This window comes from Canis lupus, chromosome 38, assembly GCF_011100685.1.
Source record: "Canis lupus familiaris isolate Mischka breed German Shepherd chromosome 38, alternate assembly UU_Cfam_GSD_1.0, whole genome shotgun sequence".
In the NCBI taxonomy this organism is placed as follows: domain Eukaryota; kingdom Metazoa; phylum Chordata; class Mammalia; order Carnivora; family Canidae; genus Canis; species Canis lupus.
Window position 1 is genome coordinate 23,421,164 of NC_049259.1, and position 13,415 is coordinate 23,434,578.

Consider the following 13,415-nt stretch of genomic DNA (forward strand, 5'->3'; position numbering starts at 1 on the left):
TGTTTGTATCTATGGATGATTCTCTGTTTCAGAATTTATTTTTTTCTGTGAATTCAGCAACTGATGCTTTCAAATGGGTTATAGTCCAAAAATAGGTGTACATGTTTTGTTTCATGCGTCTTCGGCCTCCCTCTGAAGGTGGCACTCTCTGAACCCCGGGACTCTTGCTGTGACTGGAGGTAACCAGGGGAGAAGTGGGAGTGACACCATGAGAAGCGGTTGACAGGCCAGCAAGTGGGCAGAGCGTAGGGGAAGGGAATCTGGGGTAGGAACTGAGAAGGGAAGCGAGTGGTTTATTGACACACGGCAGGTGTAGCCAGGAAGTGATTCTTGCAAGACCCTGGGAGAGTAGGTTTTGTGCACTGAACTATAGGATCAGAGGCTATCCTGGGGGGTGGGGGGGTGGAGGGAGGGCCCATTTCGAAGTCCCTCCCAGGAAGGGGGAGCTCATTCTGTGAATGAGGACTTGGTTGTCAAAACTGGCTGTGTGTCCGTATTGGGGTGACTTGATGTTGACCTCAGGGTGACCTAGGGAGCAGTGTGTGGTGGGGGTGGGAGTAGAGGAGGTGCAAACAGTTCAGCGGTTTCCCACGAGCCAGGAAGTGTTAGGCCCCTAAGATTCTCAGGTCCTCACGATGACCTTAGAAGGCTGATCCTGCCGGCCCCGTGGGCGGTCGGGAAGGAAGGCCCCCTTCCTAGAGCACACGTGTATAACGGGCAGACCTAGGATTGGGACGCGGGCCTCTCTGGCCCCAAACCTGTGCTCCGTCTATAATGTTACTGCCTAAGTGTCTCCTACTCCAGGTCATGAGGACAGAGAAGTGGATGCGTCAGGGTGGGTAATCCGATGGGCGTGAACCCCATCATCCCCATCACCCTCCTGTGGACTTTGCCCCACTTTGTATCCTCTGTGTCTTGAGGGCTGTGCCGAGCAGGGAAAGATGCACCAAGGTTTTCGAGGGGAAAAAAGCCTATTTACAGTATGTGATTTCTGGACTTCCAGACTGATTTCTGAGACCCAAGGACATCCTAGCAGGATTTGAGCGATGTGTAAACCCACCACGCATGGAGCTCCTTCCACAGTTGTAAAGGGGAGAAGCCGGTAAGATAATCGTCATGAGCCCATAATGCACCTATAGACTCTGGGGCTGGATTGTTTTCGGGTCCTAATTAGGCTCCGCATACGAGCGCTGTGGCCTTGAGGAATTTACTCCATCTCTTCAGCCTTTGGGTTCCCCATCTGTAAAGTAAGTTTAATAAAATACGTACCTCGTGGGTTAACAGTGAGGATTAAACGAATTCAACGCTTAAATCCATGCCGGCTATCTAGGATGCACTCAAGAAGTGCACGAAAAGGACGTCACAGAGCAGGGACAAGCCCCCGCGAGCAGAGAGGGCGGTCGCTGATGCCGCTTGGACCGTAGCTGCTCACAGCTGTCCTCTTCCTTTCCTCCTTTCTTCCTCCTTTTCATAACTACTGGGCGGCTGCTCTGGACCAGGCACTGTTGTAGATGTGAGGGACCCGAGTGACTGCCCAATAGATAGGGGCACCCCTGGCCCAGGTGGGGTGACCTGAAGCAGAGCCTGCATCTGACCCCATGTGCGGGACGGAGGACGTGCGCGCAGAGCCCAGAGTGAGGGAAGCAGGTGGGACGGGGCGGGCTCGGCTGGGATGTGGTCCCGTCCCAGGCTCCCCACAGCCTGATCCCACGGGAGACTCTAGTTGCACCTTGAGCCAAGGTGGGTGGCCTTCGGTACCTCCCAGGTGGGAGTGGGGTTCACCCCCCCACCCCGCCCCCAAGAAAGCCTCCTTTCGGCCAGGGTGGTTCCTCAGGGCAGGGATGGGGGGTGGCTGGGAGCCGTGGACACCTGGGCCGAGCAGCTGCAGGGCCTGTTACTTCAGCCAGGCCTCTGGGGACAGGGGCGTGGGGCGGGGATGTGATGGGAGAGACGGGCAGGGGCGGCGGAGGGGGGGGGTCTCTTCTCCGGAGACCCTCAGTAGCCAGGAAGCTATTTTTGCGGTTTTCACTTTACCCGTCTCACCCCGCTTGTCCCTTGGCTCTCAGGGCCTGTGTCTGCCACAGACGACTGGGGTCCCTGCAGGTGGGGTACATTCGTTTTTTTTTTTTTTATTGTCCTATGGAATATAGCACAGAGAGTGTTACGTGTAAGGAACGGAGGACCTGGATCTCGGGGCTCCCGGTTTTCAGGCTGAGGCCAGGCTCCGAGCCCGCAGGCTCCCGCACGAGCTGCTGTGCCCTGTGCCCCCCCCTCGCTGCTGGGTCTCACGCTCCCTCCTGCCGACAGTCGCGGAACAGGGTCTGGGCTCCTGGATGTGTCTTCTCTTACTGGGTCCCCATGGAACTGCGGGTCCTCGGAAACGCCCCGTCCCTCATTCGTGTTTTCCTTCCTGGTCTAATCCCACCCGCTCCCTCCCCGTTGCCGCCTCCACCGGGTCCCTCGGCTCGTAGCCGCCTGGCTCCCTCGCCGCGAGGCCGCAGTAAACCGTGGGAACTCCCGGAGCCCGGCGGGCGCCTACGGGAGAGGCTTCCTGCCCACAGCTCGGAGCAAGGCCTGCTTGACCTCCTTGTTCCTCAGGCCGTAGACCACGGGGTTCAGCAGGGGCGTGATGACCGTGTAGGTCACAGAGAGGAGTCTGTCCTGCAGGGAATTTTGCGATTTGGGTTTTAGGTAGATGAAGGAGGTGCAGCCATAGTGGACGATGACCACGGTGAGGTGGGAGGCGCAGGTGGCGAAAGCCTTCCTCTGGCCCTCAGCTGATGCCATCTTGAGGATGGTGGAGACGATCAGGACATAGGAGATGAAGATGAGGACCATGGGCAAGACGAGCACGCACAGACTGATGAGCAAAGTGAGAAGCTCTTTGATGGTGGTGTCGGCACAGGCCAGCTTCATGAGGGGCCGGATGTCGCAGAAAAAATGGGAGATGACGCTGGCGTCACAGAAGGGCAGGCTGAACACGGAAGACACCTGGATGATGGCTGTGCTCAGGCCCACGCTCCAGGAGCCACACGCCAGGTGCACACAGGTCCTTTGGCCCATGACGACCGCATACCGCAGGGGGTCGCAGATGGCCACGTAGCGGTCGTAGCCCATGGCCGCGAGCAGGAAGCAGTTGGTGACGCCAAAGGTGAGATAGAAGAAGAGCTGAGTGGCACAGCCCGCAACGGAGACGGCCTCCCGGGGGCTCAGGAGACCGGAGAGCATGCGGGGGACGATGGCCACGCTGTAGCAGGTCTCAGAGAGGGACAGCGCGCTCAGGAGGAAGTACATGGGGGTGTGGAGGTGACGGCTCAGGCGAACAGCCGCCAGGATGAGGGCATTGCTGCCAAGGGTCACCAGGTGCAAGGCCAGAAAGACCACGAAGAGGAGGAGTCTGCGCTGCCACCCCAAAGCGGAAAAGCCTTCGAAGGTAAACTCCGTCACAGCAGTGGCGTTGGGCTTCGGCATCGGAGGATCCGGGTCTGAAAGACATGAGGCGGAAGGTGGGAGACCCGGGTCCTCATCAGCCAGGTGCGGGGACCCGAGGCTCCCAGACGCTGGCTGGGCTCTCTGGTTCCCGGGCTCTGCGGGGCTGGGCCAGGGGGTGCCCGGGGCAGGGAAGGGAGCGAGCACACCCGGGGATGGAGGGGCAGCCTGCTGGGAAGGGAGCCAGGCTGCGGGGGTGCTTCGGGGGAGGCGGGGGCCTCGGCCCGGGTCACTGGGGGGCCGGGGTCTAGGGTGGGTGAGCAGAGACTCTGCGCCTTTCTCTGGGGCGACTGGCGTGTGGCCCGGCGCAGGCTGTGAGCCCGACCGCTCCCTGCTTCCTTCCCACGTCCCCCAAGCGCCACTTGCTTCCACGCCCGGGCCCCTGCCTCCCGCGTGGACGGCGTCTCTGCTTGTTTCCTGGGCTCTAGTCAAAGCGGCCAAGCATCGGAAACCTCCGAAAGGTCCCAAGTACCGGTGTCTGCACGCAGACAGCGGGAACAGGATCCTCAGGGCACACGCATCCCTGCTTTACCCCCGCTGAGTGCTCTTCTTTGCTCACTTCACTTGTCGGCATTTGCTCATCTACAAAATGGAATAACACGGACTCACAGGGTTACTATGGAGATGATGCGCATTGCCGCGTGGGAAGCCGAGCTGAGCCCCCGATACGGGGACAACGGGGCATCACACTCCCGCACCTTCACCCGACCTGCCCTTCCCACTCCCTCCTGGGTTCTCCTTGTCTCCACCCCCCCCCCTCGCCCCCATGAGACAAAGGCAGGGCCCATCGCCACGACTGACGGCTGGTGGGAGACTTACCCGAGAAGAAGCCCGGAGGGCACTGAGCACAGAGAGGGGGTATACAGTAGGCCGCGAGGACATGGTCGCACGGGTGAAGACGAGCGTAGATGTTCAAATGGGGGTGTTTTAGGTGGTGCTGCGGTCCTCACTGCTTCTCTCCTGGGCCTGGCCCAAGGTTCCAGGGTGGCTGGTCTTCATCCAGCTGGAACGTTTGCGGCAGCCTGAGGGCTCGAGGGGCTGTTCTGGGTTTGGAGACAGGTGTCGGGGTGGAGGTGGCACAGAAGGAAACACGGGAGCAGGGGAGCGAGAGGGTTTGGGGGTGGGGGCTGGGGCAGGAGGGTGTGGGGGGGCAGCAGGCCGTTCCCAGCACAGCGGTTCTGCCGCCGCACCTGCGTCCAGGCGGTCCTGCCCCGGCTCCTGCCCCGGGAAGCCGGGCTGTGGGAGCGTCCCTCTGACCCTCACCTCCCAGCCTCTGCCTCTACCTAGTGCAGGAAACAGGAGGACGTGGTGGGGACTCCTCTATCCCGGAAATAAGCTTTCTGTGGGTAGAAGGGATGCCTCAAGTTCACCCCATCGGACCCCCCAGTCCCAGAGTGTGCCAGAGGGGGACGGGTGGGACTGTGTGTTCCCAGGTCCTCGGCTCCCAGTCCTCCCCGAGCGATGCCCTGAAGCCCACTATCTAGGGGCTAAATGCACCAGTTAAGCTCTTTGAAAGTTCTTGCCTCCGATTTACTTAGGCTTATGTCCGGATCACCCTTTCTGAGTGATTTTTTTGGTATTTATAATGCTTTTTATTCCCTAAGTTTTACAGCACAGCTGTTGGTTTTCCCACTTGACCATACCCCCCAGGGCAGGGAGGAAAAAGAAGAGGTGGCCTGGCTTGAGCACGGGTGGGGAAGCCCCGCCTCCCTGCGTGGGGGGAAGGGGTGGGGGGACTTACACCTCGCCAGGCAGACGGGGGGCTCCGGCCTCAGCACCCACCGCGCTGGCCAGGGTCCTGCTCCTGCTGTGCTGGGTGGGGGGGGGGGGTGCAGTGCATACGCGCAGCCTTGGGAGGGGAGGCCCCGAAGAAAGCCGCGGAGCCCCGCGGAGTCCGGGGCCTGTCTGGGAAATCCTCTCCCACTTGGGATGTGGGAGCAACAGCCCGAGGCCCCGGCTGCCTTCCCGGAGCCCCTCCCTTAAGTGGGTGCAGGCCGTCGGGGGGGCCATCCCCCTGCGCCCCGGGAAGCCGCGGCGACTGTCCCCAAGGAGGCAGCAGCGGCGCCCAAGCCTCCACGATGCCTGCCTGGGGACCTCGTTAGGCGGGGGCTCGGGCGGGCACGCGGAGAGCATGCAGCAGCCCCTGGGTCCCCCGGGCACGAGGCGGGGGCGGAGCGTGGCCTCCGAATCCCGCCGTGGAAGGGCGCAGCTTCGTCAGGGGCTCGCGGGCCAAGGCCCCGGGCGGCCCCCTCGGATCCAGATGTCCCGGAACTGCGATGCCTGCCCTCGTGGGTGCTCCCAGCCGCCGCTCACTGGGCCTTCCCACCTGCGGGGGCAGGGGTGGAGCGGGTGCCCGACGCCCGTCTGCCCCCGCCCCCCCCAGCAGCATGTGCTGCTCTGCGGGTCACCCTCCAGGGCATCGCTGGAGTGGGCCCCTCCTGAGGAAGCCCTGGGGGCAGGCAGGCCTGCTGTCCTCCCCACCTGTGGTTCTCCCCGCCTGCAGTCCTCTCCTCCTGCCATCCTCCCCGCCTCGAGTCCTCCCCGCCTGCCGTCCTCCCCACCTGCCGTCCTCCTCTCCTGCCGTCCTCCCCCACCTGCCATCCTCCCCTCCTGCCGTCCTCCCCACCTGCCGTCCTCCCCTCCTGCGGTCCTCCTCCTGCCGTCCTCCCCTCCTTCCGTCCTCCCCTCTTACCGTCCTCCCCTCCTGCCGTCCTCCTCCTGCCGTCCTCCCCTCTTACCGTCCTCCCCTCCTGCCGTCCTCCTCCTGCCGTCCTCCCCTCTTACCGTCCTCCCCTCCTGCCGTCCTCCCCCACCTGCGGTCCTCCCCACCTGCCGTCCTCCCCTCCTGCTGTCCTCGCCTCCTACCGTCCTCCCCTCCTGCCGTCCTCCCCCACCTGCCATCCTCCCCACCTGCGGTCCTCCCCACCTGCCATCCTCCCCTCCTGCCGGGATGCTCGCTGAGCGCCAGGCCAGCCCCTGCCGGGACCCGGACGGCAGCGGGGCTCCAAGCCGGGGCGCGGGGAGGGAGACCCAGGGGGACCCCAGGGGCGCGCGGGGTCCCCTGGGCCAGGGCAGGCCGGGTCGTCTGGGCCCCGCCTTGCGCGCGTCCCTCCTGGGCGGGGTTTGCAGCTGCCCCGAGTCCGGGCGCGGTCGGAGCCGAACACCCCCGACGCCCCGACCCTGGCGCGTGCGGACGTTCACCTGCCAGGGGAGGAGGTTAGGTGCGAAGGCCGGGAGGACCTGGGCCTGCAGGCTCTTCGCGGCTTTCTTTTCTGAGAGGAGAGAAAATACATTGATGACATCACCTGCTTATTTTGGCAGTTTTGTCTTTTTCGTCTTTTTATATCTGCTCTCGTGTGGCCTCCGGCGCTGAGCTGCGCTGGCCGAGGTCAGGGCTTTACCACCCCCTTCCCCTCCCCCCCCGCCCCCCCCCGCTTTAGCGAGAGTCCTCCTCCCCGGGCACGGGGGGGGCGCGGGGGGCGCGCAGCCACGGGGGCCTGGGCTCAGGCTGCTGGGTCGGCCCTTGCTGGCCTCAGCGGGGACCGCCTTGGGCCCCTCCCCACCCCCTCCCTTCCCTCTCCCTTCCTCCCCTCCCTGCCCCTCCCTCCCCTCCCCCCTCGCCCTCCCCTTCCTGCCCTTCTCTCCCCCTCCTTCCCCCTCTCTGTCCCTCCCTTCCTCCCCACCCGCCAAAGCGGAAAAGCCTTCGAAGGTAAACTCCGTCACAGCATGTGGCGTTGGGCTTCGGCATCGAGGATCCGGGTCTGAAAGACATGAGCGGAAGGTGGAGACCCGGGTCCTCATCAGCCAGGTGCGGGCCCGAGGCTCCCAGACGCTGGCTGGGCTCTCTGGTTCCCGGGCTCTGCGGGGCTGGGCCAGGGGGTGCCCGGGCAGGGAAGGGAGCGAGCACACCCGGGGATGGAGGGCAGCCTGCTGGGAAGGGAGCCAGGCTGCGGGGGTGCTTCGGGGGAGGCGGGGGCCTCGGCCCGGGTCACTGGGGGGCCGGGTCTAGGGTGGGTGAGCAGAGACTCTGCTGCCCTTTCTCTGGGGCGACTGGCGGTGGCCCGGCGCAGGCTGTGAGCCCGACCGCTCCCTGCTTCCTTCCCACGTCCCCCAAGCGCCACTTGCTTCCACGCCCGGGCCCCTGCCTCCCGCTGGACGGCGTCTCTGCTTGTTTCCTGGGCTCTAGTCAAAGCGGCCAAGCATCGGAAACCTCCGAAAGGTCCCAAGTACCGGTGTCTGCACGCAGACAGCGGGAACAGGATCCTCAGGGCACACGCATCCCTGCTTTAACCCCCGCTGAGTGCTCTTCTTTGCTCACTTCACTTGTCGGCATTTGCTCATCTACAAAATGGAATAACACGGACTCACAGGTTATATGGAATGATGCGCATTGCCGCGTGGGAAGCCGAGCTGAGCCCCCGATACGGGGACAACGGGCATCACACTCCCGCACCTTCCCCGACCTGCCCTTCCCACTCCCTCCTGTGGTCTCCTTGTCTCCACCCCCCCCCTCGCCCCCATGAGACAAAGGCAGGGCCCATCGCCACGACTGACGCTGGTGGAGACTTACCCGAGAAGAAGCCCGGAGGGCACTGAGCACAGAGAGGGGGTATACATAGGGCGCCGCGAGGACATGGTCGCACGGGTGAAGACGAGCGTAGATGTTCAAATGGGGTTGTTTTAGTTGGTGCTGCGGTCCTCACTGCTGCTCTCCTGGGCCTGGCCCAAGGTTCCAGGGTGGCTGGTCTTCATCCACTGGAACGTTTGCGGCAGCCTGAGGGCTCGAGGGGCTGTTCTGGGTTTGGAGACAGGTGTCGGTGGAGGTGGCACGAAGGAAACACGGGAGCAGGGGAGCGAGAGGTTTTGGGGGTGGGGCTGGGGCAGGAGGGTGTGGGGGGCAGCAGCCGTTCCCAGCACAGCGGTTTCTGCCGCCCCCACTTTGTATCCTCTGGGTCTTGAGGGCTGTGCCGAGCAGGGAAAGATGCACCAAGGTTTTCGAGGGGAAAAAAGCCTATTTACAGTATGTGATTTCTGGACTTCCAGACTGATTTCTGAGACCCAAGGACATCCTAGCAGGATTTTGAGCGATGTGTAAACCCACCACGCATGGAGCTCCTTCCACAGTTGTAAAGGGGAGAAGCCGGTCAGATAATCCGTCATGAGCCCATAATGCACCTATAGACTCTGGGGCTGGATTGTTTTCGGGTCCTAATTAGGCTCCGCATACGAGCGCTGTGGCCTTGAGGAATTTACTCCATCTCTTCAGCCTTTGGGGTTCCCCATCTGTAAAGTAAGTTTAATAAAATAACGTACCCTCGTGGGTTAACAGTGAGGATTAAAACGAATTCAACGCTTAAATCCATGCCGGCTATCTAGGATGCACTCAAGAAGTGCACGAAAAAGGACGTCACAGAGTCAGGGACAAGCCCCCCGCGAGCAGAGAGGGCGGTCGCTGATGCCGCTTGGGACCCGTAGCTGCTCACAGCTGTCCTCTTCCTTTCCTCCTTTCTTCCTCCTTTTCATAACTACTGGGCGGGCTTGCTCTGGACCATGCACTGTTGTAGATGTGAGGGACCCGAGTGACTGCCCAATAGATTAGGGGCACCCCTGGCCCAGTGGGGTGACCTGAAGCAGAGCCTGCATCTGACCCCATGTGCGGGACGGAGGACGTGCGCGCAGAGCCCAGAGTGAGGGAAGCAGGTGGGACGGGGCGGGCCTCGGCTGGGATGTGGTTCCCGTCCCAGCTCCCACAGGACCCCTGATCCACGGGAGACTCTAGTTGCACCTTGAGCCAAGGTGGGTGGCCTTCGGTACCTCCCAGGTGGGGTGGGGTTCACCCCCCCACCCCGCCCCCAAGAAAGCCTCCTTTCGGCCAGGGTGGTTCCTCAGGGCAGGGATGGGGGGTGGCTGGGAGCCGTGGACACCTGGGCCGAGCAGCTGCAGGGCCTGTTACTTCACCCAGGCCTCTGGGGACAGGGCGTGGGGCGGGGATGTGATGGGAGAGACGGCAGGGGCGGCGGAGGGGGGGGGTCTCTTCTCCGGAGACCCTCAGTAGCCAGGAAGCTATTTTTGCGGTTTCACTTTACCCGTCTCACCCCGCTTGTCCCTTGGCTCTCATGAGGGGCCTGTGTCTGCCACAGACGACTGGGGTCCCTGCAGGTGGGGTACATTCGTTTTTTTTTTTTTTATTGTCCTATGGAATATAGCACAGAGAGTGTTACGTGTAAGGAACGGAGGACCTGGATCTCGGGGCTCCCGGTTTTCAGGCTGAAGGCAGGCTCCGAGCCCGCAGGCTCCCGCACGAGCTGCTGTGCCCTGTGCCCCCCCCTCGCTGCTGGGTCCACGCTCCCTCCTGCCGACAGTCGCGGAACAGGGTCTGGGCTCCTGGATGTGTCTTCTCTTACTGGGTCCCCATGGAACTGCGGGTCCTCGGAAACGCCCCGTCCCTCATTCGTGTTTTTCCTTCCTGGTCTAATCCCACCCGCTCCCTCCCCGTTGCCCGCCTCCACCGGGTCCCCTCGGCTCGTAGCCGCCTGGCTCCCTCGCCGCGAGGCGCAGTAAACCGTGGGGAACTCCCGGAGCCCCGGCGGGCGCCTACGGGAGAGGCTTCCTGCCCACAGCTCGGAGCAAGGCCTGCTTGACCTCCTTGTTCCTCAGGCCGTAGACCACGGGGTTCAGCAGGGGCGTGATGACCGTGTAGGTCACAGGAGAGGAGTCTGTCCTGCAGGGAATTTTGCGATTTGGGTTTTAGGTAGATGAAGGAGGTGCAGCCATAGTGGACGATGACCACGGTGAGGTGGGAGGCGCAGGTGGCGAAAGCCTTCCTCTGGCCCTCAGCTGATGCCATCTTGAGGATGGTGGAGACGATCAGGACATAGGAGATGAAGATGAGGACCATGGGCAAGACGAGCACGCACGACCTGATGAGCAAAGTGAGAAGCTCTTTGATGGTGGTGTCGGCAACAGGCCAGCTTCATGAGGGGCCGGATGTCGCAGAAGAAATGGGAGATGACGCTGGCGTCACAGAAGGGCAGGCTGAACACGGAAGACACCTGGATGATGGCTGTGCTCAGGCCCACGCTCCAGGAGCCACACGCCAGGTGCACACAGGTCCTTGGCCCATGACGACCGCATACCGCAGGGGGTCGCAGATGGCCACGTAGCGGTCGTAGCCCATGGCCGCGAGCAGGAAGCAGTTGGTGACGCCAAAGGTGAGATAGAAGAAGAGCTGAGTGGCACAGCCCCAACGGAGACGGCCTCCCGGGGGCTCAGGAGACCGGAGAGCATGCGGGGGACGATGGCCACGCTGTAGCAGGTCTCAGAGAGGGACAGCGCGCTCAGGAGGAAGTACATGGGGGTGTGGAGGTGACGGCTCAGGCGAACAGCCGCCAGGATGAGGGCATTGCTGCCAAGGGTCACCAGGTGCAAGGCCAGAAAGACCACGAAGAGGAGGAGTCTGCGCTGCCACCCCAAAGCGGAAAAGCCTTCGAAGGTAAACTCCGTCACAGCAGTGGCGTTGGGCTTCGGCATCGGAGGATCCGGGTCTGAAAGACATGAGGCGGAAGGTGGGAGACCCGGGTCCTCATCAGCCAGGTGCGGGGACCCGAGGCTCCCAGACGCTGGCTGGGCTCTCTGGTTCCCGGGCTCTGCGGGGCTGGGCCAGGGGGTGCCCGGGGCAGGGAAGGGAGCGAGCACACCCGGGGATGGAGGGGCAGCCTGCTGGGAAGGGAGCCAGGCTGCGGGGGTGCTTCGGGGGAGGCGGGGGCCTCGGCCCGGGTCACTGGGGGGCCGGGGTCTAGGGTGGGTGAGCAGAGACTCTGCGCCTTTCTCTGGGGCGACTGGCGTGTGGCCCGGCGCAGGCTGTGAGCCCGACCGCTCCCTGCTTCCTTCCCACGTCCCCCAAGCGCCACTTGCTTCCACGCCCGGGCCCCTGCCTCCCGCGTGGACGGCGTCTCTGCTGTTTCCCTGGGCTCTAGTCAAAGCGGCCAAGCATCGGAAACCTCCGAAAGGTCCCAAGTACCGGTGTCTGCACGCAGACAGCGGGAACAGGATCCTCAGGGCACACGCATCCCTGCTTTAACACCCCGCTGAGTGCTCTTCTTTGCTCACTTCACTTGTCGGCATTTGCCTCATCTACAAAATGGAATAATACGGACTCACAGGGTTACTATGGAGATGATGCGCATTGCCGCGTGGGAAGCCGAGCTGAGCCCCCGATACGGGGACAACGGGGCATCACACTCCCGCACCTTCACCTGACCTGCCCTTCCCACTCCCTCCTGGGTTCTCCTTGTCTCCACCCCCCCCCCCTCGCCCCCATGAGACAAAGGCAGGGCCCATCGCCACGACTGACGGCTGGTGGGAGACTTACCCGAGAAGAAGCCCGGAGGGCACTGAGCACAGAGAGGGGGTATACAGTAGGCCGCGAGGACATGGTCGCACGGGTGAAGACGAGCGTAGATGTTCAAATGGGGGTGTTTTAGGTGGTGCTGCGGTCCTCACTGCTTCTCTCCTGGGCCTGGCCCAAGGTTCCAGGGTGGCTGGTCTTCATCCAGCTGGAACGTTTGCGGCAGCCTGAGGGCTCGAGGGGCTGTTCTGGCTTTTGGAGACAGGTGTCGGGGTGGAGGTGGCACAGAAGGAAACACGGGAGCAGGGGAGCGAGAGGGTTTGGGGGGGGGGGGCTGGGGCAGGAGGGTGTGGGGGGGCAGCAGGCCGTTCCCAGCACAGCGGTTCTGCCGCCGCACCTGCGTCCAGGTGGTCCTGCCCCGGCTCCTGCCCCGGGAAGCCGGGCTGTGGGAGCGTCCCTCTGACCCTCACCTCCCAGCCTCTGCCTCTACCTAGTGCAGGAAACAGGAGGACGTGGTGGGGACTCCTCTATCCCGGAAATAAGCTTTCTGTGGGTAGAAGGGATGCCTCAAGTTCACCCCATCGGACCCCCCAGTCCCAGAGTGTGCCAGAGGGGGACGGGTGGGACTGTGTGTTCCCAGGTCCTCGGCTCCCAGTCCTCCCCGAGCGATGCCCTGAAGCCCACTATCTAGGGCTAAATGCACCAGTTAAGCTCTTTGAAAGTTCTTGCCTCCGATTTACTTAGGCTTATGTCCGGATCACCCTTTCTGAGTGATTTTTTTGGTATTTATAATGCTTTTTATTCCCTAAGTTTTACAGCACAGCTGTTGGTTTTCCCACTTGACCATACCCCCCAGGGCAGGGAGGAAAAAGAAGAGGTGGCCTGGCTTGAGCACGGGTGGGGAAGCCCCGCCTCCCTGCGTGGGGGGAAGGGGTGGGGGGACTTACACCTCGCCAGGCAGACGGGGGGCTCCGGCCTCAGCACCCACCGCGCTGGCCAGGGTCCTGCTCCTGCTGTGCTGGGTGGGGGGGGGGGGTGCAGTGCATACGCGCAGCCTTGGGAGGGGAGGCCCCGAAGAAAGCCGCGGAGCCCCGCGGAGTCCGGGGCCTGTCTGGGAAATCCTCTCCCACTTGGGATGTGGGAGCAACAGCCCGAGGCCCCGGCTGCCTTCCCGGAGCCCCTCCCTTAAGTGGGTGCAGGCCGTCGGGGGGGCCATCCCCCTGCGCCCCGGGAAGCCGCGGCGACTGTCCCCAGGAGGCAGCAGCGGCGCCCAAGCCTCCACGATGCCTGCCTGGGGACCTCGTTAGGCGGGGGCTCGGGCGGGCACGCGGAGAGCATGCAGCAGCCCCTGGTCCCCCGGGCACGAGGGCGGGGGGCGGAGCGTGGCCTCCGAATCCCGCCGTGGAAGGGCGCAGCTTCGTCAGGGGCTCGCGGGCCAAGGCCCCGGGCGGCCCCCTCGGATCCAGATGTCCCGGAACTGCGATGCCTGCCCTCGTGGGTGCTCCCAGCCGCCGCTCACTGGGCCTTCCCACCTGCGGGGGCAGGGGTGGAGCGGGTGCCCGACGCCCGTCTGCCCCCG

At 63.4% G+C, this 13,415-nt stretch overlaps 2 protein-coding genes, 1 long non-coding RNA gene and 1 pseudogene across 4 annotated transcripts in view; 1 reads left to right on the forward strand and 3 right to left on the reverse strand.

Annotated features, from left to right (window-relative positions):
* The window catches only part of OR10J5 (olfactory receptor 10J5), a 188,308-nt gene that overhangs the window by 56,775 nt on the left and 118,118 nt on the right, over nucleotides 1-13,415 (forward strand). The window lies entirely within an intron of this gene.
* On the reverse strand, nucleotides 2,536-3,471 carry OR10J4 (olfactory receptor family 10 subfamily J member 4). Its single transcript, NM_001388778.1, is given in 1 exon segment — nucleotides 2,536-3,471. A coding segment is annotated over 1 exon segment (936 nt).
* Nucleotides 7,751-12,897, reverse strand: LOC119877933. 2 transcript variants are annotated; one of them, XR_005385839.1, is made up of 4 exons: nucleotides 12,784-12,897; nucleotides 12,327-12,383; nucleotides 11,861-12,088; nucleotides 7,751-7,830 (listed from the first exon to the last, which is right to left on the reverse strand). It is a non-coding gene; the product is annotated as an uncharacterized LOC119877933 (long non-coding RNA). The 2 variants fall into 2 exon arrangements; XR_005385838.1 differs by having other exon boundaries at nucleotides 11,861-12,084; nucleotides 12,784-12,895.
* On the reverse strand, nucleotides 10,084-11,566 carry LOC119877932 (annotated as a pseudogene).